General features: G+C 45.0%; 1 protein-coding gene across 3 annotated transcripts in view; it reads left to right on the top strand.

The window, feature by feature from the left end:
- Window positions 1-9,066: 9,066 nt before the first annotated feature.
- Lpar3 (lysophosphatidic acid receptor 3) overlaps window positions 9,067-26,294 on the top strand; it is a 65,982-nt gene continuing 48,754 nt past the window's right edge. The window contains exons 1-2 of one of the 3 annotated variants that reach the window (XM_021653139.2): window positions 9,067-9,260; window positions 22,937-23,045. Coding sequence is in view for 1 of the 3 variants with exons in the window: in XM_021653138.2 (XP_021508813.1) it covers window positions 23,071-23,076 (6 nt within the window). In the remaining 2 variants the exon portion in view is untranslated. Of the gene's footprint in view, window positions 9,261-22,936; window positions 23,077-26,294 lie in introns of all 3 variants that reach the window. The other 2 variants (XM_021653138.2, XM_021653140.2) reach the window with 2 other exon arrangements.

Raw genomic sequence — 26,294 nt, 5'->3', positions numbered from 1 at the left:
AAAACAAGGTGAGTACTGAACGGGAGCCATCTGTCTTGACATTGCTAAAAGATAAGTGACTTACGCCTGCTGGATTGTCACTGGGTTAAATAACGAGAGAAGACGGAACCAGGTTTATTAGTTTTAGAGATGATTATTTGAGATGCTGGAATACTTTCTTTTTTTAAATTTTTTATTTATATTAATCACAGGTTATTTACTTTGTATCCCAGCCATAGCCCCCTCCCTCATTCCGTCCCAATCCCACCCTCTCTCCCTCATCATTTCCCTGCCCCTTTCCAAGACCACTGCTAGGGGAGGTCCTCCTCTCCTTCCATCTGACCCTAGCTTATCAGGTATCTTCAGGACTGGCTGCCATGTCCTCCTTTGTGGCCTAGCAAGACTGTTCCTCCCTTGGGGGTGTGGGGGGGAGGTAAAGGAGTCAGTCACTGAGTTCATGTCAGAAATAGTTCCTGTTCCCCTTACTAGGAAACCCACTTGGTTACTGAGCTTGTGAGAAGCAGGTTGTGAAATAACATTTCTATAGGCAAAATGATGCTTTTCAGCAAAGCCATTCCTGAAGCAATTAATTCTTTCACAAACTTGAGTTTCTTCATCTCAAACTCTTTTTGCTGTACAATCTCTTTTGTTTGATATCAGTTGCATGAACTTTCTTTGACTAATGTTTGCTTAATGTTAATTTTCCTGTTATAATTTGAATATGTGTCATTGAAATGACATGGCTGGATTTGTTGGTTCACATGCTATTTATTTATTTTTGTGTATTGGGGCATGTGTGTTTTGTTTTGTTTGTTTGTTCTTTGTTTTTGTATTCCCATTAGTGTCATTTCTTTTAGTCCTTACTTAACCTTGTAATTTTTTTTTAATTTGACTTAAAAAACTCTAAAGTTAATCAGTTCTTCACCCACAGAAGACCTTGGACTTTTAGACCCAGGCCACCCTCATTCTTACTTACTCTCCATTACATGCTTTTCTTGTCTAATATCTTAGTTCTTTTTTCCCTTCATTGGTGGCTACAGACAGTGTGGATTCACACTTACTCATATGCTCACCCACCTACCAAAAGGAAAATGCTCTCTGTAGACCACTTCTTCTTCTGGGGTTCATTTCCTTCCTTTCTTTACCTTTTTTAAAAATTGAGGTTTGGTCTTCAATGAAAAAAATAACCCCTAGTGTGCAATACTTCTTTGAGTGGAAGTTAAATTCTGACTTGCTTGGTGTCTTTTCCAACACATTGGGAATGATGTTCATTTCTCCTGGCCTCTACTGCTCTGAGAAGTCTGTGATTGGCTCAAATGATCTGTCTTTTCTCATTAAATGGTAATTTTGTTTGTTCATCTTTAAAACTTCATTTTGTGAATATGGAAATGTGTACTTGGTGTAATTGCTTGAACTCGTTAAACCTCTTGAAGCTTGAACTCCAACTCTGTCTCAGTTTGGAAAAACACCTAATCATGACTTTTAAGATATTTCCCGCCACCTTTCTTTCTAGTCTGACCAAACATACTGAATCCTCTCACATTCTTTTCTATCTCTCCTGACCTCATTTTCACACCCTGCCCCTTTCTCATGCTGCTGTGTTAATGAGTTCCCCTAGACATGCCTTCCAGTCCCTTAACTCTCTCTCTAGCAACTTTAAAAAGTCAAGTGTTTTACTATGGAGTTTAACAAGTCAGATTTTCACTTCAATTTTTTTTTTATAATGACCTCCTTTTTTTTAAAAAAAAAAGCATCTTCCTAAAATGTCAGTTTCTTAAAAGAAGGTCGGTCAGTATGACATGAACAGAAGATAACCTAAATCTCAAGTTGCTCACTGAAACGCACAGCCTTTTTGAGTGAAAACTTGACAGGCCTCATTCATGTTCTAATCATACATCTTGTGGTTAGTTTTAGACACAAGACCTGTCTCATTTTGAAACTTTAATGTGCTGCCTGTGAAGATCATGACAATCCCTGAATTTCCCTCAACATTAACAGTTCTCTCATTCCAGTGCTTGAATGTTTCCAGCTGGGAAGTCTAAAGTGTCAGAGAGGCAGCTGGAGGTTTGGGGCTTCATTTTCTTAGACATCATGACAATATTGTTTTCTATACCATTCATGCCCAAGGACCACGCAATTGAGTGCAAACAATGCCTCCTCATGGGTCGCTTTGCCCTCACAAAGGACCCTGTAGCAAAGCCTCGTTCAAACCTGCTTCCATATGCTCCACGGAAGCACTAACCACTGTGCTCCCTCAACTGACTGAACACCGAAAACTGCTTAGCTGCTGCCTTCGGCGTCACATGGACCGGAGAGCGATAGCTCAAGTCGCTCCTAGAGTGTGTTCCTGCCAGTCCGCCGTGTTATTATTCAAATTACACAAGAACATTAAATATTAATTTGGCCAGGATCCATCATCTGGAACTGAAAAAAAAAATCAACCCCAGAGACAAGAATGTCAGGATCATGTATCAACTTTCTGTTGCAAAACAAGGAAAAACATTGAGTACATAGAATGCGCAAAACTCTAGCAGGGTTTATTTGCAAGCATTCTCTTTTTCTTTTTTAGGTTTACCAGGATAAATATTTGCACAGCTGAAAGTGTTGCTAGTAGCAGGTTCTTGTTGACTGCCGCGGGCAAGGCAAATATCTGGTCCTAGCTTGAGCTTGGGGTTCAGGAGAAGACAGCTCATTATATAAGGTATATGCTATTGTTGTCCAGATAGGGCTTTGTTTTATGTGAGCCCTCAGCAGCTTGCAGCTGTTAGCGACATCGTTCTTTCCGAACGGTTTTTGGTGTGACGCTTACCCTTAGGCTGAAAACTTAGGCGGGCAGATGCAGCACTGTTTCTGTTACTGTGGGCCTAGGATCTCTCGTGTGTCTCTCATTTCGGTCACTGAGAAAGTCTGACCTTGTCACTCTCGAGGCAAACGAAGGCAAGTTCAGCATTTCCATCAGGTATCCTCTGTGTCGCGACATTCAAATCCTGAAGTAACTTTATGGTGTCTAGTTGTTGGTCGGCAGCAGGTGGGTTGTGAATGGTGTGTTCCCTCCGTTCTTCTGAGAAGCGATTCCTTCTCCTAAAGGTTGGGTTCTGGTCCCTGTCCCCATTGCATCCAATGCTGGTAATTTCCAAGTCTTTACTGTCCCCAGGTAACTGTTAGTTTTCCATCACTCCTGGGACCCACAGGAAACCCAGGCAGTGGGGGAGGGCACTCCTGGGTCTGCCATGTTGCCAGCTCCCATAGTGCAATGCGCTGAAACACAGAATGTGCCCCAGGGGAGCGGCAGGCCTCACTTCTCACTCCACGTCAGGATGGATTGAACTGTGCTACGGTGACCAGTGTTTCCCAAGTCTTAGTAGCGGAGGAAGTGGAGTACTCAGTTCTAAGCTCCATGGGTTCCGTGGCCTCTTCATTCTTGAATTTAGGCAGGAGCTGACATAATGCTGTTGGGTTAAGGCAGGAGAATGAAATGAGCCTGGGCAGGTTAGTAAAGTTCACCCAACCCCTCTCTGTGCCACAGCAAGTCAGATGAGGAACCTTGACAGTAACACGCCAAGATGTTATGATTCCTGTGTATTCAAACTCAAGGTGGTTGTCAGTCTCTTACACAACTGGCAGTGCGGTGTTAGCCCATAGTTTTTATGATTGTCTGTGTGTTCCACAGCAAATTCTTTCCCCCAGGGAAGGAAGCTGTCTGGGCTCCAGGAAGGATGGTTCGATTTTCATCTTCATAGATTAAAGCCATGGCCTTTGAAGCTCTGGAGAACTTGATTTTGCAAACCACAGACCTTGTTTGATTTAAGATTTATTTTTTCCCTGCTGGAATTGGGGGCAATCTCCCTGCTATTTAGCAGCTGTGGGTAGATGTGTTTGCTTTTTCTGCTTTTTTCTTTCAATGATTTGTTGTTCATTTGCTGGGGTTGTTTTTCGTGTTTTCCTTTGGCTTGGTGGGCTGAAGAATGAATGCCAGGGCAGCAAAAGATAGTCAATCAAAGGGAACCACAGATGCTGAGCTCTTCGACACTGGGAAGCAGTGAAGAAGCTGCCAAGATAAAGCCTGATGGGGAGCCCGTGTCCGAGCAAATCTCTGAAGCATGCTTCCCTAGGTGGTGGTGGATTGTCATCTCTTGTCCACAGCTTTCCACAGCCATCCAGTCTGTAAAGGACCTTTCTCTGGGGGATTACACGCTAGAGCGCTTGTCAAACACAGGCGTGCTACACCAATACTCAAGGGGGCATTCAAGTAAAGCAGCAAATGAGTAAAACAGAAATTCAACGTAGGGTCTTGTTTCCTGAATGATTTAAAGTGCAACAAGCCATCACTTCTTCATCCGACTGTTTCTCTTTTTATATTATTTCCACAAAGTGTTAGGTTCTACTCTGACACCTTATACATGCTGTAATTTTCTCTAAATTATTCCTGTTTAAAAGGGAGTGACTATATTCATGTGGATTTCACCACTCTTGCATGCTTTTCTTGGTGAGAAAGTAATTATCTATATTCACCCAGAGCGAGCATGGAAGGCCCAAGAAAGGATTCCAGTTTGGGGGAAGCAATGGATTTATCAGGGTTGCTAACAGGAATAACCATGGCTAACACATAGCTTCACTGGGAAGTCCCCGCTGTGATGGATAGGCACCTGCAACACACGAAAATTCCCTCCCCCATTTACTTCATATATATATACATATACGTGTGTGTGTGTGTGTGTGTGTGTGTGTGTAAACTTTAGGGAGAGGGGGTTTCAGGCAGCTCTCATGCAGGCTTCAGAACCCCAGAGATCTCATAAACTCCCTTTTCTTTCCATAAGAGGTTGTCAATAGGCCCAATCCCATGATTTCATGAGGGTATCCATAGTTGCCGATTCATGTGTAATCTTCAGAAAACATCTATACAAGTATCTAAGAAGTAACACACACACAATCCCATCTCTGAATAAAATCAGTTCACACAAATGAGACATTGGTTTACAGTATTCATTCATTCATTCAAAAACCACATGATAGCAGCAAACAAAATTGATTATACACTTCTGTATTCTGCCTTTTATTAAAAATATAATACAAAGTAATAAATATATTGTTTTCATAATTGCCCTAGGAAAGGTGATTTTTATGTCTGGATTCTAGTCTATTCTGCCAATGAGTGAAAATAAATTTGAACATTTTCCACTACAGTTTCCATTTGATGTCTGTGTTATGGATAGCATATTAATTATGCATCCTGAAGCGCTCACATATATGTTAAAGTTTTCGTGTGTCTGTAGTGATGGTGTCTGTAGGGTAACTCCCAACTGTTAAATTACCCAATCAAACGATATTGTTAGATTTCTTGATATGCCTCAGTTCCCTCGTATGTAGACCTCAATCATTATAACAGTGTACCATTAGTATTTTCTAGATGTTGTCATTTTCTAGATATAAAAGTTTGTCAGTGAAACAATGCTTTCTTACTACTTCCTGGGTTTACTTAAACACAAAATAGTTTGTGAAAATATATATCACACTGCATTTTTTGAGATTTTACTTATTTTTTTATGTGTATGAGTGTTTGCCTGATGTATGCCTGTGTATCATGTTTGTGATAGAGTGCCTGCAGGGGCCAGAAAATGGTGTGAGATTCTCCTGGGACCAGAGTTCCAAACTATTGTGAGCCACCACATAGATTCTGGGAATTGAACCCGAGTACTCTGGAGAGCAACCAGTATTCTTAGCTCTGAGCCACTTCTCCAACTTCTCAAATCACAATCTTAAAAAACAAAACAAAACAGAACAAAACAGCAGCAACAACAACAAAAGACATGTAGTGGAAGAGCTGAAGAGATGGCTCAGGGATTGAGGAAACTGGCTGCTCTTGCAGAGGAACCAAGCTTGACTCCAGCACCCTATCAGGTAACTGACAACTGCCTCTTGCTGGAGCTCAGGGGATCTTTCACCCTCTTTTGGCCCCCTGGACACCTGCACTCCCTGCACCTGTGTGACAACACTTGGAGAGGTCAGTCCTCTCCTTTACATGGGCAAAACAGTCCTTTTCTATTTTATTTTTGTGTATTTATTTGTAAAGGAGAAGTTAAAGCCTTGCTTTCCACGCCTCAGCTTCCCCATTCTTCTAAGTGAGTTTATAGTTCTCCGTGTCCGTTGACTGACTGCACCATCAGCTTTGTGACACAGCCTTAAGAACAAGAAAAGTACTCATTCTTTGCTTCCAGTCCCCAACTTCCATTCTTGAAATGCATGGACAGTGACCCCGAAGCCACAGACCTATTTGGATGACACTGATAAGGCAAGAGCATCAGTTAAACACATCCCTCAGAGAATGAATGCAACGCGCCCACCAGAATAATCAAGCTAATCTTTACTTTCAGAGGCACCACACAACATTAAACATTCCCCTTAAATCTTACTAGTAGGAACTTCCATATTTGTTTCTTTTTTGGAAATTTTTACAGTATTCACCATGGCTAGAAAAAGCCAGCCTAGCCATGAGCAGTGGCACGTGCCTTTAAGCTCCAGCACCCGGAAGGCAGAGGTAGGCAGATCACTGTGAGTTCGAGGTCAGCCTGGTCTACAAATTGAGTCTCTGTTACACAGAGAAACCCTGTCTCAAAAAACAGAGAGAGAGGAAGAGAGAGAGAGAGAGAGAGAGAGAGAGAGAGAGCCTAGATGTCCATCAACAGATAAATGAATAAAGAAAATATGTTAGATGTGTGTTAAATATGTTAGATGGAATTTTTTTATTCAGCTGTAAAGAAAAACAAAAGCATGACAATTGCCTGAAACTGAAAGAAGCTGGAAATTATTATGTTAAGCAAAGTCTCTCATACTTAGAAAGACAAATACCACACATTTTTTTTCTCATGTGTGAAACCTAGATTTTAGTTCTTATGTATGTTGGGTGTGGAGGTATAGGTCACAAAACTGTCTATCTGACATGAAAGCAGAATGGGGATGACTAGGAAAGAAAGGAGGCCAGTGGGAGGGGTTCCGGGAGACAGGGCAAGAGAAGTGGGAGAGGAGGGTCTTTAGAAAGTGTGAACACGCTTTAATAGAGCCCATTAATTCATATGCTAATTAAAAGCAGTTTGCCAGTTTGGAAGCCAGTAAGCAATATCTCATTCTAGTCTATACTTCTCTTAGTTAAACCTGTCGAAATATATTTTCATATATTTTTGGCCACTTTGCTTCCAATTGTTGGTTTACTTGGCTAATTTTCTGTTTTGATATCACATTTTTAACTATCAGTATGTCTTGGTGTTGGTGAGACGGCACATGCCTGCTCTTCCAGAGGACCCAAGTTCAGTTCCCAGAACAGTCTCTCCAATGCCTGCCGTTCCAGCTCCAGGGGATCAGGGGTCTTCTGGCTTCCAAGGGCACATGTGCTGGGCATGGTTGATGCCCAGGGGCTACAGTCTTAAAGAAAACTGACTCCCTCTCCCTCTCACCAGCTATCAATCCTGAGAGCCCCTCAGCCACCGTGAGACTTCATGCCCACCTCCCCACAGGTGGAGGGTACCAGCTACATCTCTCCTTTTACGCGGGTCCACCTTCTCACACATCCGCCAGCTGCTGGAAGCAGCCTCTTTGCTAAGTAGTTCAGGGCAGCGAATGTCAACATAACCTCAGGTCAGAGCATTCCCAAAGCGACAGGCGTGTGAGTTCTTGCCCATCCGAGTGCAGGTCCAAGAGTGGATGGAGGAACACAGGCCTCTTTCCATAAGCCAGGGAGGAAAGGCATCCTAGAATCCTATGTTGGCTCTCCCCACGGCAAATGGCCGCTATTCTTGTTCATTTGTTTATTAACTTATCTTTCAGCACTTACATCATAGCATGAAGATTCGTGGGGTGAAGCGGGGCACAGCTCCTTCAAGGCTGCAGTCCCAACCCCCTTTTCCTCGAGGAAGCAACGCTGTAACTCTTTGCCTTCCCAGGAATATAAGAACACAAGAAAGCTGTTCAGTGTTTGTTTGAAAGGTTCTGAATGACTTTTCAGCCCGTAGCCAGCATCTTGCTTGCCATTTGTGGTGTTGGTTTTAATCTGTCTTTGCTAAGTGGTACTGATTTTAATTTGGTTTTACTCATAAAAACATTCGTTAAAGAAGTTGCTCACCTTTCTTCAATATCAGTCTAGGAAGCTGTTGCTTCTCTCTCCAGTTCAGGTGCAACACACGGTAGTGATTTGCTGAATTTCCCAGATGACATCATAGTGCATCGCGCACACTGATCGGAGGTCCAGGAGGCTCTCACTGTTTAAGAGGTGAGAGCCAATGGGTGCCTAGAAGGTTAGAAGGGTCCCATTGAGTACACACAAATATACACTGAGCGCAGATTGAATGAACGGTCAAGTATGCCGGAACCCACACCTGAGGCATTTCCCGGGTGTCTGAGGCTGAGTGGGAAGGACTTTTCATTTCACACTATCTTCTCTTGAGGCCCACCTTCTAGCATGCTGTGACCCGGATTTTGTTTTCCAGCAGAGAGAGAGCTAAGCCTTTAGACTGTTGCTCTCCTTTGCATGGTCTTTGCCAAAGGTGGATCAATTTTCAAACAGCATATCCAGAACTGTTCACTGCGGGAGGCCAAAAAGACTCCCACAAGAAGCTTAAAGACGCTCTGCTTCCTGTTGTAACACAAAGGTGAGTGTTGTTGGACTCTGGGATTGCCTGCACTCTGGGGTAACTTTGGGGTTCAGGCTTTAGGGTATCAGCTCTGGTCCTGGCAGATAGCCTGCCTCCCACAGATGATGTGAGATATGCTTTTAAACAGATACTTCTAACAGGTAATTTCTCTCATAGAGAGAGGGTCAGAGCCAAGCGGTTCAGTCTGGGTTTCCCTCTGAGGTATGGCTCTCTGTGTAGGGCCCCTAGGTGCCCTTTAGGAAACCTTAGGTAGCCTCTAGGAGCTGGCCACTCCCGTGGGCACTAGGTCCCCAGCCAAGTTTCTGCAGATGCCTCCTTGGACCGCCTCCCTGGGCTCTCGGCGGCGCTGATCCGAGCCTGGCCGGCGGGGGGCGCGCTCCCGTGGGAACTTGCAGACGCACGGGCCGGGCGGGACCGGGCCGCCTCTCCACCCCCCCACCCCTCGCCCTGGCAAAGTTGCCCGGGACTCCCGGCGCGTCGCCGCGGACGCTGGAGAGCAGGCGCTGGGCTCCGCCTGCCCCGCGTCCTCCGCTGCTGGCTGGCCGGAGCCCGGCAGCCCCGTCGCGCTCCCCCGCGAGGGCATGCGGCAGCGGCGGGACGCTCGGCTCCCGGGCTCTGCGGCGCGGGCGAGCGAGAGCGGTGAGTGCGCTGCGCGGCGCGGGATGGGGGTTCCCGGAGCCGCCACCGGCAGGGGCTTTTTCGGGGTTTTCTGGTCTCCTATCCTCTCCAGACTCCCGGGCCGGAATTATCCTCGCGATGGGTGGCGTACCCTGCTCTTCCCCACTTCGCGTTTCCCAAAACCAAAAAGCAAGGCAGATACAAAAGCTCCAGCCACATCGGCCTTGGCTGTTGGCTGATCGGCCAGGCGCCGGGACACCCAGCTCCATCGCTCTGGGCTTTTCAGGGGCGCTTCTCTCCGAACTCTGTGAAGTTTGTCTGGCGATGGGAAGTGGGTTCCCTGGGAGCCCCGGGAGCTGACATATTGCACCTTGCAGTTTCGCCGGTGTGGTGATCTGTCTGTTAGTAAAAGCTAGAGCCCAGTGCAGGCGTCTCAAGATTTAGAGAATAGTTACTACGACCAGCTCCGAAAGCTCTCAGAGTTGTGCGGGATGAGCCAAAGGTCTCCGGGATCCCCCCTCACCGGAGGAGACAAAAGTGCTTTGTTTTGTAGCAGTTTCTTCATTGCCTTCTCAGTGCAAGTTGCCGCTATCAGAAATTACTTAGAATTTTCTCAGGCTTGTGATTTGAGGACTGCCTGAATATTGGAAACAATTTAGGCTTATTAACGGGATCATGGGAACGGCCTTCCGAAGCACTTAGAGGTCAATTTGTAACTGGAATGATTTCCCTCAAATGCTTCATAATTTGCTCCTGTCATCCCAATAGTCTTCTCCTGCCTAACTTGGTCTTGGGACGTCACACTAGCCGTAAAAGACTGAACTTTTCAGTTCCTTCTCGCAGTCTACAAGTCTGGGAACAAAGTGAATGTCGGACCTAGACAAGCTCCTTGTGCAGGTGGGCGAACGTTGGGCACAGGCCCAGGCTTCGATACATGCCCAGCGCCTGAACGGCTAAGGAGAGGTCTTGGGTTTACTATCTACCAATAGTTGCTAATCCTGCTACTGGCAGAGGTTTGGGTTCAAATTTGTGTGGTGATTTGAGTCTGGTAAACGAGTAACTAGAATTTCCCTCCCTACTCCCACCAGAAGTGATGCAGTACGAGCAGCCTTGGTTCAGTTAATACTGCTTGTCTAAGCAAACTGGGCCCTTCCGAGGAAGCCTAGCCAGCAAAGCCTGCCAGCTAGGTGGGCCCTATGCCTTGAGACTGTGTGAGCCTGGACCTCTAACCATGGGACAACACTTGCACTGCTTGTCACTACCAAATAGCCAGGGAAATAGATTTAGGGCAGATTTCTCCTATTAATTTTTTTTTTTTATTCTTCAGTGTTCAAAACTTTGATGCTTTCTTTGATCTAGTGAAAAAAATGCCATTTTTCTAAATCTTGCCAAAATGCGTTCAGCAATTGCAAGTCTTTATATCAGATCAGGTGTGTTTTGGTCTGGCTGTTTTTAAAGATGTTTAACAGAACTGATTTTCATATGTTTTCATGAGTGAAAACATTACATTTGCTATGATTTTCATGTAGCTTCATCTGCACTTGAGATGCTACAATGCGTTAATTTCTGTCTCTCTTTTTTCAAAAAACACAGACACAGAAGGTAGGTACGCACAGTAGGAGAGCTAGTTAGCACTGAAAGTTGAATCCACATGCCTAAGGGTTGGCCGCCTCTTCCCTAAGCTCCTCAGCTTCCTCCTTCCGCAGTCCACCATAACGTAAGCCAGCCTCTTATTTCTTGGGGCTGGGGCAAGGAGGGAGCCACTGTACCTCCAGTATGAACTGCTATAACTCAAATGATCCATTAGCCACTCTCCCTGGCACATACATTAGTTCAGATGCTTTCTGGCTTGTAATTATACCCAACAGAGAGGTTAAGTTCGATTGTAAGCTTCTAAATGGCTCAGCCCAGACTCAGGGCATTATTAATGCGGGATAACGGGAGGAACAAGGCTCCCCAGCAGCCCAGCCTTTGTTCTAGCCCACTTTGTGACCTTAGGCACATTGTTTTACTTTCCTAGGCCTCAATTTGCTCATCTGTAAAACTGAGAATTACACTCAACTCCCAAGATTAAAAGAGAAAACAGGGTCCCTCAGATACAGGAAGTACCAAGATGGTGGTTGCCCCTTTTTCCTCCTGAACATTAAACATATTTAATGAGGCACAGGGTGACACGTGCGTCACCCTGGCCACAGCTGTCCATTGTCCCCGTGAGAGTGTACAAAGATCCCAGGGCACTTAGGCGCACACACTTCTCTTGTGCTGCTTGTCCTAATGGGCATGGACTTGGATTACTTCCTTTACTCACTGCTGTGACCACAGGCTTGACACGAGGTTACCAAGGAAGGAAAGATTTATGTTGTCGCATGATTTGAGGTCTCAGCCTATTATGGTAGTAGGATCAGGAGCCAGCTCATATCTAGGGGATCAGAATGCAGAGAGGGGACAGGAAACACAGCCAGAAACCACAAGGACCCTCCCTCAGAACCTACTTCCTCCAGCCAGGCCTTATCCCCCACAGCCCCCAAAGCAGTGCCTGTCGGGGACATTTTACCTCTCACCCACAGCAAGCCTTTCCCTGTCTGTCTACACTCTCCATAGGCCCCGAGACTTCCTCTCTCTGGTCTTGAGGATGCAGCATTCTTGTCCGAGATTTTGTGCGTAGCTGGAAGCATTCCGTCCTGCCATGGATATGAGAGAAAGTGGTGAAGATGGGGAATTGTCTCCATAACTGTCTAGAGAGGAGCTTCTCGACCTGTGGACCATGACCCCATTGGGGGACAGAAAGACCCTTTCACAGGGTCGCCTCAGGCCATCTGCATGTCAGATATTTACATCGCAGTTCATAACAGCAGCAGAATTACAGTTATGAAGCAGTAACAAAAATAACTTTCTGGTTGAGGGTCACCACAGCATGAGGAACTGTATCAAAGGGCCGTAGCGTTAGGAAGGTTGAGAATCATTAGCCTAAGTCTTGTGCTTTGTAAGTGGCAGGCTAGAGGCATTTGGAATATGAGAGTCTAGGTTCTTATGGCGACTTCATTATCTCCGTGGGATATGTGAGCTTAAAGATATTACTTGTCATTTTTTAGTTGATTTCATAATTTATATGATGGCATTATAATTCCTTTTCCAGTTGCCTGTATGGGTTAGTGATAGGTTCTGTTCAGTCTTACATATGAGCATTGCACTGGGGGGGGGGGGCTTATACTGGTAGGAATTAAAGAGTCAGGGTACCCACATGTGGACCGTCCCGGGCAGATACAGTCAGCCCTGGTTACATGAGTAACCAGTATGTAGGTGTCTTGAGGACCAAATAGACATCATTGCCTTCTCTCTTCAGGCCTCTCTCCTGTTCTTTGAGATCATATTAAGACTTCAGGGTGGAAATTATAAGCAGAATGTAAGAAACCGCTCTGAGGTCCTCCCCCATCAGTGGACTAGGGGAGGGGCATAAGAGAAGAAGAGGGATGAAGGGTGGGATTGGGAGGAGACGAGGGAGGGGGCCACAGCTGGGATACAAAGTGAATAAATTGTAATAAATAATAATCAAAATAATAATAAAAAAGAAAGCACTCTGAGTAGGAAGTTAATCGCTGAACTATGATTACCTAACAGCATGCAAGGGAAGGAGCAGAACAAAAGTCCAAGATGCTTTAAAGGGAAAAAACATCTCTGACATCAGGTCTTGGTGGATAAACCCCAAGAGCTAGCTGCCCTCTAAAGGCTAGGAAGAGAGTGGGAACAGCAGTTTTTATACAGGTTATGCATGCCACTGGGCCCCCCCACACCATCCTCTCTGCCCTGTGACTTTCTGAGACTTGCTCTGCGAAGAGATAGCCTGGCTCAAGGCCAAACTTTTGGCAGCTTATTTCTTTCAGTCGGAAGGATGTATGTTGCTTTCTGCTGGACCATGACCAGGAGAAAAGTTTCACCTGAGGGAAAGATTCATTCATCCTGGGTTATAACCACCTCCTCATTCTGGTCCTCCAGGCCTAGATGCTCTCCTTTATTCCCCTTTCTGATTTGGCTGTGTAACTCCTACCCCTAATGTATCCTGATTGCCTATAGCTTTTAGCTCCACTTTGGCCCGTGACTCCTGATATCACTCCATTTCATAAGCCTTGTCTGCCCTCATCACACATGACCTGCTGTATGTTACCACAACAGCCAGTTTTATCCCTTCCTAAGATTGTTAGTCAGACCTTCTAATTGCTCATCTGACAGTCCTGTGTCTTTATTGCTCCTGAGACACTAGGCTGGGTTCTTCTAGTTTGGGCTTTGACTCAGTCATGTGCTGACTTGTGGAGTTATAGAGGGATGGCGTGGCCAGTGGCAGGGCTGGGTTGGAGGTCATGTCACTTTGAATAAGCATGCAGCTTTGCCCAAAGGCCTTCTAGGCAAACATGCAGTCTTAGTAAAAGCAGTGAACTTGGTTTTTTTTATATTTTTCATAATTCATTTATTATATATCCTGATTGAAGCCCCCTTTCTCAACTCCTCCCAGTCCCACACCCCCTCCATCTTTTCCCCATCCCCTTCCACTAGTCCACTGAAAAGGGGAGTTCTCCTTTGCCATCTGTCCATAGCTTATCAAGTCTCATCAGGACTGCCTGGGTCCTCTTCCTCTGTGGTCTGGCAAGACCACATTGTCAGGGGCAAGAGCACTGAGTTCATGACAGAGGCAGTCCCTGCTCCCCTTACTCAGGAACCCACATGGAAACTGAGTTGCCAATTGCCTACATCTGAGCAGAGGGTCTAGGTCCTCTCTGTGAATGGCCCTTAGTTGGATCATCAGTCTCTGCAGGATCACCTGGGCTCAGATTTTTTTAGCTTTATTGGTCACCTTGTGGAGCTCCTGTCCCCTCCATGTTCTTCTGTCCTCCCCCACTTCTTCCATAAGACTGTCTGCACTCTGCCCAAAGTTCGGCTGTGAGTCTCAGTGTCTTCTGAAAGGCTCCACCCAACAGGGGATGAAGCAGTGAACTTGTTTTATGAATGAAACTTTACAACAATCCCTTGACCTCTCTTTAAGAGTCAAGTCTTGACTGCTGGTGGAAACGCTGCAGAATAGAACTCCATTCTCACTCCCTCACAACAGAGTGTGTACATGAGGACATCCCATCTCATCTCTGGCATCTTCCAGGTTGGCCCACCTTAAATCAACATGGCTTCACTTTTGAGTTTACTGTTGTTTGTTGGGAAGGATTCCAGGCTATGGTAATGGGCCATTCCTCGATGAACTCCACATCAAGTTGACCTAGTATTTCTGCAAGAGTCAGCCATGTCCTTGAAGGTTGCCAAGGACTTTGGCGAGAGTCAGCCAGGTCTATGAAGGTTGCCAAGGGTGATGTGTTATTTCCACCACTCCTGTAAGGCACTCTCCTGTAAGGAAGCAAACACCATCTCTTGCTTGTACTAACTCATGGTAGGAAACACTCATGAGACTACTTTGTATTTAATATGTTGAAATCTTGCGTTTGTGTTTATCTTGATGTTCGTGGTGTGCTCACTGGAAATTCCATGGTGCTTGCTCCTGTGTGTTGTCATTTATTGAGCCTTATTTCCTTCCTTCTCTCCTTTTCTCCTTCATTCCTTAGTCTTTTTTCCCACAATTTGTAACAGGCTCATCTTGCACTTTCTGTAAACTAGGCCATCCTTTCTTTTAGGAGATAATGTTATTTTCTCATTTTAAAACTGTGAATATTTAAGGTTTTGATGTAATGTTTTAGTATATTTGTCTCAATACACATATACATTATAAAATGATTTCTGCAGTTAAGCAAACAAACATACTTTCATTTCATATAGTGTGTGTGTGTGTGTGTGTGTGTGTGTGAAGTACCTACAATCTGTCTTCTTGGCAAATTGCGATATTATTGAGACTAGGCCTCAGCAGCCCACTGCAGGGTGGGAGGGCATGGAAAAGGGAAGCTACAAAGCTGCATTGGTGTCAGGTGAATGAGACTAGGCATACAATGTACACTGTGAGACTAGTGTGGAAACGTTAACATTTGGAAAGCTTATATGCCCCACTGCTCCCTGGGTTGTGATAGTTTCTATAGCTCTTTGAAGACAGAACTGGGAAGTACACACACACACATTTCTCAGTATTAGGACTTGTGCTATAAAATGATAATTTTAATGTAAATCCCAAGAAGAATCTTTTCTTTCCACTCTGTGTATGTGTTCAAAGGTTCTCTGGCAATTGGAGAATCGATTCCTGTTATCATAAGTATTTCCTCTTGTTTGCCCAGAGTAACCCATCTCCCTGCCTTGAGGGACCCCTCCCTGACTACTGTATCTTTAATCTGCTTCCCTGGTTCCTACGGCTCTGAAGATTACCAAGCTTCAGATTTTTTCCATTCAGCTCACAGCTCCGTGGCTCTCAGCCTGCACATGGCCTGTGCATATGGCCTGCTACATCCTTAGCCATTGCCAGTGTCTTTAAATATCTTGGGGCTTCTCTGGGAAGAAGGCAGAATTAGACCTAGCTGGGGCCCACTGCTCTATTGTATGAGCTTTGGGGGGGGCAATTATAGCCTTTTAAATGTCTTTGGGTTTCATTCTCCCTCTCTCTCCTGCTTTCCTGCTTATCATGAACAGTGAGAAGCTTTAACTGGGTAGGGAAGAGAAGGATCAGGGAGCGGCTGTCTCTAGGAGTTCCGCAGAGCCTGCTCATCTCATGCATGCAGCTCTGCACAAGTTCAGCTCTCACGATCAACCAGGAGGGAAGCCAGAGAAGCCAGAAAGTTACATTTCCACACATCATCCCCAGGACTTTCCCAGAGCATGTCCACTTCACCTTACCCGTGTCAGGTCACTGAAGTCTCTGGCCTTGTAAAAGTTAATCATTTGTTGTCCTTGACAGATGAAAACCCATCGCTTCTCTTCCAAGCTTGTTCTGAAGTAGGAAAAGAGACTAATTACTGCTGTTTTCTGTAATGAGTTTAATTTCATTTTGACATTTCCATTTTGTCACGTGAACTTTTCCCCTTAGAAACTTTGGCCAAACTTCTGAAGGAAGATGCGTTTATAAAATTGATATTTTTTAAAATTACAAAAATTACCAGATCATATTTCTTCTGGAATCAGTAAAAGCTTGTAGAAGGCATTATCATCATTATAGAGAATAATTCTGTGTATTCCACTTTTTATGTGAGCAGAAAATTGGCTAAAAGACTTTGAAGGTTAGAACAGTGAAAAGGGCATTGGGCCAGAAAGTGAGGAGATGGTCAGAGTGAATTAGCACCCCATTTGTGATGGGAAGGGACAGAAAGTCACTAACAGCTGGACGATGTTGCATTCTGGCAAGCAGCTCCAAGGCCGTGACAGAATGGGTCAACGAAATCTTGAATTTTGTACCCAGATAACCCCACAATAACTGGACATGTTGTGGGTTGAAGTGCCTCTGATACATGCTGCCCACCACAGGCCTTCCCTTTGTTTTTCTTTCCTGATACTCTCTTTGGACCCACCTCTCACCTCCACAGGCAGCCTAAGGGTTCCTAGACTCTTGAGTTTTCTAGATTTAGAACAGGAACAGGACTGTACATCACTGTGACGTTCCCATCATCCCAACAGCTTATTCTCCATCTTGTCTCCCTTCAATAACTGAAGAAAACTGAAAGCCTCAAGAGGTAACAGCTTTGAGTAGGCTCTACTGATGAGAGCAGTAATCAAGTCAGCAGTGAAAATGTTCTAAACACTTCGAATCTCCCAATAGTCTTAGGAAGAAGGCCTCCTTACTGTCTCCATTTTACAGAGGGACAAATTAAGGCACAAAGAAGCTAGGTGGCTTTCTAATTGATGGGCTAGGCTTCTAAGAGGCTGACTTGTTCCATGGGCCATGCTCTTTGACAATGTGAACTGTGCCATTTGTCAAAGATAGAGCCTTTTTGACACTTTTTTTAAAAAAAGTTTTATTTATTTATTATTTATATACAGTATTCTGTCTGCATTTGTGCCTGCAGGCAAGAAGAGGGCACCAGATCTCATTATAGATGATTGTAAGCCACCATGTGGTTGCTGAGAATTGAACTCAGGACCTCTAGAAGAACAGCCAGTACTCTTAGCCTCTAAACTATCTCTCCACCTTTTTGCCACTGTACATTCTCCTCACACACGTCAAATGCTAGTTAACTGTTTATACATATGCTTATTTCTGGGCTCCATCTTCTACTCTATTAGTTTATATATCTGTCTTTTGCTTTGTAATATGGCTTGAAACCAGAAAGTGTGATTTTACTAGCTTTGATCTTTCCTAAGCTCATTTAGACACTTAGCAATTTCATATGAGTTTCAGGATTTTTAAAAAAGCTTTATTTATTTCTGCACTGAATCTTTAGATCACTTTGAGTGGTCTGGAACATTTTAACAATTTTAAGTCTCTGACCCATGTAAATGAGGGTGTTTTTTTTTTTTCATTTATTATTTGTGTCATCTTTAATTTCTCTTCTCAGCGTTCTATAGTCTTCTATGTACAAGCCTTTTATGTTCTTGGTTGAGCTTATTCCTTGGTATTTTGCCGTTTTGAAGGTGTTGATGTAACTGTTCACTGTGAATGTGTAGAATTGGAATGGGCTTTGTTGTGTGTCTGGCTTCTGCTTTGCAGCCTGGCAGAAGAGCTTATTCATTCTGAGACTCGATCAGAGTGTAATGTTCTCTACACAAGAGATCATATCATCTGTGGACAAAGGCAGTTTTATCTCCTCCTTTGTGACCTCTGTGCCTCTGTAGCTTTCCTTGCCTGATTGCTCTGGGTAGGACGCTCAGCAGAGGTGCCAAGACAGCACAGCCATATTCCCATCCGGAGGACAGGCTTCAATCTCTCCCACTGAGTACAGTGTGAGCTTGTCACCACTCAGCATAGCTGTCTTCAGACCCTGGATCTGACCCATATCCTCTGAGGGGCGTTCCTCTCTTATTTTGGTGTTTCACCTCCTGCTGCCTTTCTGCTGTGCCTAGGGCAGTGCAAGAAGCAGCAAGCCTGAAGCCTGGCTGCTGTGGCACCTAGCGTGGACTCAGGCAGAGGAAAGCCTCCCCCAGACCACCTCTGCTTTAGCATAGCCACTGGATGGCTTCATCTACCTTCCTCCTTAAAGAGGCCTTAGAGCACGGCCGCTAAAGCCCCTGAATCGCAGCTGTGCATTGCATTACAGTTCAGGAAGTTTGCACTCTCCGACGTTCTTAGAAGTGCATCTCTGTGCTGCATGCTGGAAGCATTGCTTTGACTTGGTCCTTTTAGTAACCTTGTGTGGTTTTAAAGATTATTCCAGTTTTAGAGGAGAAGGAAGGGACAATGGCTAGATCAGTGCATGTCAGACAGAGCCATTTCTAGAAGGGGGTTCAGCAGATGGCCCATCCTACTCCTGTTGTGCTGGGTATGGCTGGTATCACCCCTTCTCTGATCCATTTCAAATCCCAGTGCTTCCATTCCTCATCATGGCTGATGAACCTTCCATCCCAAGGAGGAGAAGAAACAAGAAAAACACAATCACAACTCACACTCAGAACACTCGGGGACAAACAGCAGTGACAGGGATCTGCAAATGCTGAGCAGGGGGTCAGGAGCTCTCCCTGAAGTGGAGTGAACTGTGAAGCCGGCCTTCCAGAGTCCAGAGTCTGGCCACATCTAAAGCCAGAAAGCCCGTGGGCCACGAGAGAGGGCAGGCAAGCCGTGTTTTCCTTGCCATTACGTTCGGTTCCTTGTGTTTTATTGTTTGTTTGTTTTTGTTTTTTGACTCTACGGAATTCTATATCATGTGTGACTTCCATCCCAGATGAAGTTCCCACAAATGCCTATTTTCTGGCTCTGATGCTTACCCGTCTCTCCCATCCTCCCCTCAATATCTACTCTGAGGTTTTCTGGGATGTGGACATGGAAGGGAGGATGTACACTGACTCTCATCTGCTATAAGCTTTCCTCCCCTGCTTCCACTGGAGCACCTCAGAGGCCTTGGGGAAAGACGATAGGAGCTTATTTCTGCTCTTTGGGGCTGGAGAAGCAGGTGTGCGTCCCGACGCTCTGAGGCTCTCAGCTGCCAGACCCCTTCTGTTCCTTTCTACCTTTGCTCACAGACAGCAAGGTCTCGCCAGAGACCATTTCTTTCTGGTAGTAGCTACGAGGAGCAGCCAACAGCCCTGCGAGTGATGATTGGTTCTTTACAACCCATCTTCTGGAGCGATAGGCAAGGATGGCTTTAGTGTGGTGACTTGAATAAAACCGAAGCTTATCTTTCTGTCTTGTTCAAAGCTGTCCAGTACCGTTGTGAGCTCAGGATCTAAAGGTCCTTTCTTCCTGTTTATGCGGCATACGCTGTGGCGCTGCTTATTAAATCTGCTTTAAAAAGGGAGGTGTGGCTCGATGGTAACCTTGCCTAGCAGCTGCATGGCACGGGGTGCAGGCCACAACACCAATAAATAAATAGAGACTGCTGAAATTTAGTGCATTTTTAAAGACAGCTCTGTTCACCCTGTAGTTTTATCCTGTGGCAACGTCAAATTGTAATCATTTCTGAGTATCCATTCCCAATTTCTGTATTTATTTCCTCTTGGATGGACACTGGTTCATGGATGCATTTGTCTGTGTTGTTCCAGGGCTTTGTCCTTGCTTCTGTGTTCCGTGCTGGGCCCGGGTGGGGAAGAACGTAGAGAAACACATGCCTGCTTAGTGTTTTAGGGCTGATAGTGCAGAGGACATTTCACTTATGCTCACATGGCCACCTCATACAGGGAGCATACAGGGAGGCTGTAACATGCAGTGTCAAGACCTGTAGGTGCTGAGCTACAAGACTATAGCTTTGCAAGAGAGAAAAAGCATGGCCTGGGGAGATGGCAAAGTGCAAGGTAAAACCTTGAGTTCATGAAGACCTGAGTTTGATTACAGAATCTACTTCAAAAGTCAGGTACTCCTCTGTGTACTTGGTGAGAGTGAAATGGACAGAGGTGGGTCCCTGGAGCCCACTGCCCCACTAGCCTCATCTGCTTGGCCAGTCTCTGGGCTAATGAGAGTCCCTGTTTGAAGCAATCTGTAGGGAGATTCCTGAGGAATGGCACTCTGGACTGTCTGCATGCATATCATGTGGACACACACACACACACACACACACACACACACGCATACATGCGTGCACAATCATAAACAAAGTTCAACTTGATAGTCAGTGGGGCCTAAAGCTGAACAATAATTCAAAGAGGCAATTGCAAGAAAATTCAGAGTAATTTGTTGTTATGGGCAGAGGAGTTAGCAATGGCCGTGAGCTCAGGGCCACATTATGAGGAATGGGGCTTCTTAGAGATGGAAAATGGGGTCCTGCTAGATAGAGCTTTAGTGCAGCTTGATGGTCAAGTGTACATTCTGTGGTGAGGTTCAGTGAGAAGCTGAGCTCCACTCTCAGAGTTAGCCCAGAAGGCAAATACCCTGGTAGGGAACCAAGTAAAGATCCACACGGTTATGCCGGAATGCTTGGCAAGGGCAAGTCCAAAGTCATGGAATACTGTCATAGTTGGGACCCTTATAGATGTGTCTGAGTGTGTGTCTCCCTAGGAGATTTTAAACCCTGTCAAAGTGGTGATCAAGATAAACTGATATTTGCATATAGGGTTTCATTTGAGCAATGACCTTTTAAAAATTATTATTATTTATTTTATTTTATATTCACGGGTGGTCTGTGCAACGCATGTAACATGTGTTCTTGTACTCCATGTGTGGCACCCACAGATTTCAGCCCCTGGAACAGGAGTTACAGATGGTTGTGAGCCACAATGTGAGTGCTGGGAGTCAAACCCAGGTCTTCTGAAAGCACAGTCAGTGCTCTTAACTGGGAGCCATCTCTCCAGCCTAAGCAATCATCTTTTCATGGAATAGAATTCAAAGGGAAAAGATGAGAAGGGTAAGAACCAAGTCCAAGACCATCTGTAGTTCAAGGCTGGTGGGAGAACAGAAGACTGAATGTGGAGGGCAATGTGGAGAAGGCAGGAGAGTCCAGTCACAGGCCAAGGATGGAGTGTCAAGTAGACACCATCCGTTTTCAGCTTCGGTCTGTGAAAGGAGGGCTGGAGACAGGACTTGGGAATTCTTCAGACCAAATGCATTAAAAAACATGTGCCCATTACTAACCAGATTCTGTGTTTGTGTTTATAAGAAGTAGGAGACAGAAGGGCACCAGCTCTGCGTACAACAAACGTAGATATGGGGTTAGACAAAGTGATTATTTAGAGGAGTGTGACGAAGGCCTTAGGAGCAGAGCCATGCATGTCTCAGACTGCCTGTCTTTTCTAAAAATGTGGCACTCAGGCATCATCCATCATAGAGCATCTAGGCTCCATCTCATCTCCTCCCAACCAATCAGCAGACACTCATCCCACAACTAAACACTTGCTGAACATCAGCTACTCCACACTGTCCTGAGCATGAGGGGCACAGACGACGTCCATGCACTAAGACACTCATAAGGTGATGGTGAAGACAGCAAATGCCCACACAGCATAGCATCTGAGGAGTCCTCAACGCATCAGTTTCTAGTTTCTAGATTCTAAAAACTGATCTAGAAACTAAAAAGCCACGTTAGGAGAATCAACACTTGGGTCTGAGAAGATGGTGCCACTGGTAAAGGAGCTTGCCTTGCAAGCGTGAGGATGCCAATTCTGCCCCAGGAGTCCACATAAAAATGCTGTGAAGAGTGCCATCCCCTTGTAATCTCAGCAACAACAAGGAGGAGGCAGACACAGGGGCCCCTTGGGGCTCTCTGGCCACCCACATCCCAGCTTAACTGGTAAACTCCAGGACAGTAAGAGGTCTTCCCTTAAGGAGGTAGATGGTGTTTCTGAGAATGACACCCAAGGTCATCCAACAGCCTCAATGTAGCAACTGGCAGGGAATTGACTTATGGGAAGTCACAAGAAGTAAGCCAGAAATGCTAAGAAGCCATTAACACTCTCTCCCCATGAGAGGGCTGCATGGTAGGAACTGAGCCAGCATGCCTGGGAAGAAGGTGGCTGGAAATCAACATGGCCCCCTCCCTCCTGTCTCTTACTGCTCAGTTGGTGACTTGTTGCCTGGAAAGCCACTACAGATCACTAGTGACCTGGTGCATCGTGGGAGATAGTTTAGGACATGCCCTACAGATCAAGGGCCTCCTGAATGTCCTTCTGAAGACTAGAGACAGGTCATGTGAAGGGGTTTGATACACAGCTAGTTGGCAACCAAAAAGTTTGGACCATAAATTTGCAGACTGTATACTATGAAGAAATGTAATTTCCCCCTCATGGGAAATCATTGGTACTAAGGCTGCAGTATGAAAGTTATCAAAATATCTTATATAGACAAATTTTTTTTTGTTAAGAAATATATTTTCTTCCATATGACTAGCCACACTTTAATTTTTATATTCTCAACTCCTTTGAGTAGTAAAACTTCTGAAATATGATTATACAGAGACCTAAAGATTGCCATAGGCGTTATATATAAATAATAGTAAATTTAAACATTTGACTATCATTAAAAATGAGGGTCAAGAGTCAAAACGTATTTCCTTCTGCTAGCTTAATGACTGAGATTAAAATTTTATAATGAAGTAAACACAATTAAAGATTTACATTACATTTGGATAAACAAAGTCAGATCATTTGTTGATCGAATAAAATCCATGTTTTTCTCTCTTTACTGTGCTTCTGCTGCTTCCTGTTTAATCAAGGGGCTTTCGACAGTCCTCAGCCATTGGGAACATCTGGGAACAATGCCTTTGATTACAGCTGTTTATTAAACAAGTCCAAGAGCAGAAGCTGCGGTGTGCACCACACGCTGTAAGTCCACCCACTCGCGAAGCAGATGGCGGTAGGTGACCTTGCGGACATGTCTCGCCCTGCCCTCCTGCCTGAAGGGCTCTGCAGTGTGCTCTGTCTGACACGATAACCCATGGATTCTGCTAAGCCTGGCTGGCCTGCAGTTTGTCTTGAATGTCACCGTCGCTCAGTGCCTGATGACTTGGGAATGTGAATTTCTCAGAGAGAGAGAGAGAGAGAGAGAGAGAGAGAGAGAGAGAGAGAGGTGGGGGAGAGAGGATGACTGCCAGTTTTATCCTTTGGACCATTCTCTACCTCTTTGAGAGAACAGGGCCTCTCATTAGCCTTGAGCTAACCATTAAGCCAGTCTGGCTGGCCAGTGAGTCCCAGCATCTTCTTGTCTTCTCCCCAGCCCTAGGATTACAAGCATGTACCACTACACCCGGTGTCTTGTGTTTGTTTGTTTGTTTGTTTGTTTTAATACAGGAGTTCTGGGAATCGAACTCTGTCTGTGAGCACTTTCCTGGATCATTCCCCTTGGTTCCAGGTTCTCATTTTATTAGTGATTTTCCTAGTCACGCTAAGTGACCGCTCACTGGTGCTCTGTGTGGCCACTCCCCTAGAACCTAACTGACTGTGCAGAGGACAGCGGTGGAGACCGCTGCTGGTGGTGGCCACGGGCCCCGTGTCAGAATAATTTTAGGTGTCCCAGGTGAAGATTCATTCTTAATAACAGACGTGAGGGTTCAGCTCACTGAAGAACAATGATGGGGTGTCTATAATGAGATGAGGAGGTTGAGCCCCAGTGGTCCTGCCTTTAGCAAGCACCCCTAAAAGAAATACACTGCCCTAATCTAAGATCATCAGGGACATCCGCTGTTCCATAACCAACAAGACTGGCTTAGTGTAAACTCTGACATATCCCTACTTCCCAGTTCATTTCACCATGGCAGGGGCAAAGCTGGCGCTTTCGGTTTATTTAGAATTGTAAAAACAATGGAATTAGTAACCTCTCTGTTGTTTCTAGTTTTTAAAAATATTTTGGTATAGTGCAGCTTTAGATTGTCAGAAACCTTAAGCATGCAGTAGACTTCCTAGTTCATATCCCCCTACCCAGCAGCTGCCAGAGTTACATCTTAAATCTACCCATTTGGTACATTTGTTACAACTAGTGAACGGCCACATATATTGTTACTTTTTTTGGGGGGGAGTAACATTAGTTTGGGGAGTATATTTGGTCCCTGTTAGTCGGCAATACTCACTACAGAGTTTTCAACTGAGATAAAAATTCCCTCCAGCTTTTCATTCTCCTTGGTGATATTTGTAGATTCTTAGACAATAGAGGCTTAGTCTCAAGTGAAGCTAATCAAGACATCCTATTGTTCTAGTTTCCAATTTTTGTTTTTGTTTTTTAATTCAGCAGGCAAAAATGAATAAGAAAAAAAAAACACAGACTTGATGTAGTTGGAAAATTTTGACTCATGGGCAAAGCTTAAACAACCCAGTGGGCTTGGGTTTTCTATATAAAGTATTCCCAAACCAATATTGTTTCTTTCAAAATGCTTATTTTATTCAGCTCCCCTAAACCTTTAGGATCTGAATTCTACTCAGTTGTTAAGCCTCTTAGCTGTGGCAGTGGTATAGGGTGTCTCTTTCTGAAGACCTTTATAGTTTTGAAACACATTTCTCTGGCTGAGATTTTTCTGCTGTTTTGTTGGTGGTGGTGATTGTTTGGTTGTTTTTTGTTTTTGTTTTTTTAACATGGTTAGCTGAGTATGGGGCCACTTCAAAAGATCACAAAGTAAATTATTATTTATCACACATGGTTTTAAGAGGCAGACAACCAACAGGGCTTCAGATTGCTGGCCACAGAATTTGGTCCTCTGGCTGAAATAATGTCTGCCCCGTTTCTCAACTGAAGAACCACTGCTTTCCTCTGTGTCTAAAATTGGATGGGAAGTCTTTGAAAGGAAGTCGGTAGGCAGAGCCTTAGGGACTGGGCGTCAGGCTGCGCTTCTTAGCAGTGGCGTACCTGTGATTTATTAGGGATGTGTCTGCTGGGGAGGCGCTTCTCATCCTTCCAACTCTTTTATCCAGAACCGAGCCCTAGATAGGGATGCTGTGCTTCAGGTTGTTAAGTCCATCTTTGTGTTGCGACCTGAATTGCTCCAGCTTTAACAGTTGGCCCTCTTTTCTCTTTTGAAGTCATGTTCAAAGAGGAACCCCTTTGCATTTCTGAGCTCTGCACTCCCAGGGAGCCTCTGTGGTGGGATTGCTCTTTAGACCACCCAGACCTGACAGCTCTGGTGAAGCCATAGTCAAGGGCAGCAGACGCCATCCTCACACCTCTCTGCTGGCAGGATTCAGTGCCAAGTCAAGCCGGGGGGGGGGAAATGAAAGAGTTGTGAAGCTCAAATTAGAGGGCACGCATGTGGGGGGAGAAGGTGGTCAGGCCCAGCTTGGTTAGAAGGCCAAAGTCACAAGGTATGGGTGTCTGAGGGTTCTTCACTTAAGTCTGTAGTTAATAAACATTTACCGAGACCATGTGTGTACTGGGCATTCTTCCAGAGCCCGGGGGTGTGGCATAGCAACATACAATGCATGCCTTCCTAAGTGTACATGGGTTTTTGGGTTTTTTTTGTTTGTTTGTTTTGTTTTGTTTTTTGTATTTTTTTTTTCTGGAGAGAGCAACCAGGACCTCAACTAGATTGTCAAATGATGAGAAATGCTGCAAATCACAGAGCAGAGCAAACGGCCTATGTGTAGCATATGGACTGGTTTCCCTTAGAGTGTGATGAGAAAGGGACGTCTGATGAAATGATGCTTGCTCAGGGACGGGCAGGAAAATGAGCCCTGTGGGGATGTGGGGCAAGAGGCGGCCACAGAGATGGAACAGCAAATGCAGAAGCCTAGAAGGTAATGGCTAAAGTGAACCCCAGGGATTCTAGGTGCATTTAAATCTATTTAAATGTCCTTGCTGTCCTGATTTGCCATTACCATAAATTATTTAATTCAGTCAACAAACAAAATGACCTCTGCGTGCATTCCTAAGGTAGCAACCAAAGGAAGGTTCAGATTCTACCTAGATGAGGTTTCTAGTGAGGAGAGGGTGGTTCCATGTTTGTGGGCCCTGGAAAGAGAAAACACAGCTAGCATCAACGCACCCTGTCTTCTCTGCCCCTCTTTTCGTTCTAGAAGAGGGACGTGTTAGTGAGAAGCCGGCGACAACTGGTGTCCTAAAATACAGCTAGAAATAAAAGCAACTTGTGT

This window comes from Meriones unguiculatus, chromosome 10, assembly GCF_030254825.1.
Source record: "Meriones unguiculatus strain TT.TT164.6M chromosome 10, Bangor_MerUng_6.1, whole genome shotgun sequence".
Taxonomy (NCBI): domain Eukaryota; kingdom Metazoa; phylum Chordata; class Mammalia; order Rodentia; family Muridae; genus Meriones; species Meriones unguiculatus.
This window is presented reverse-complemented; position numbering and strand designations above follow the sequence as displayed.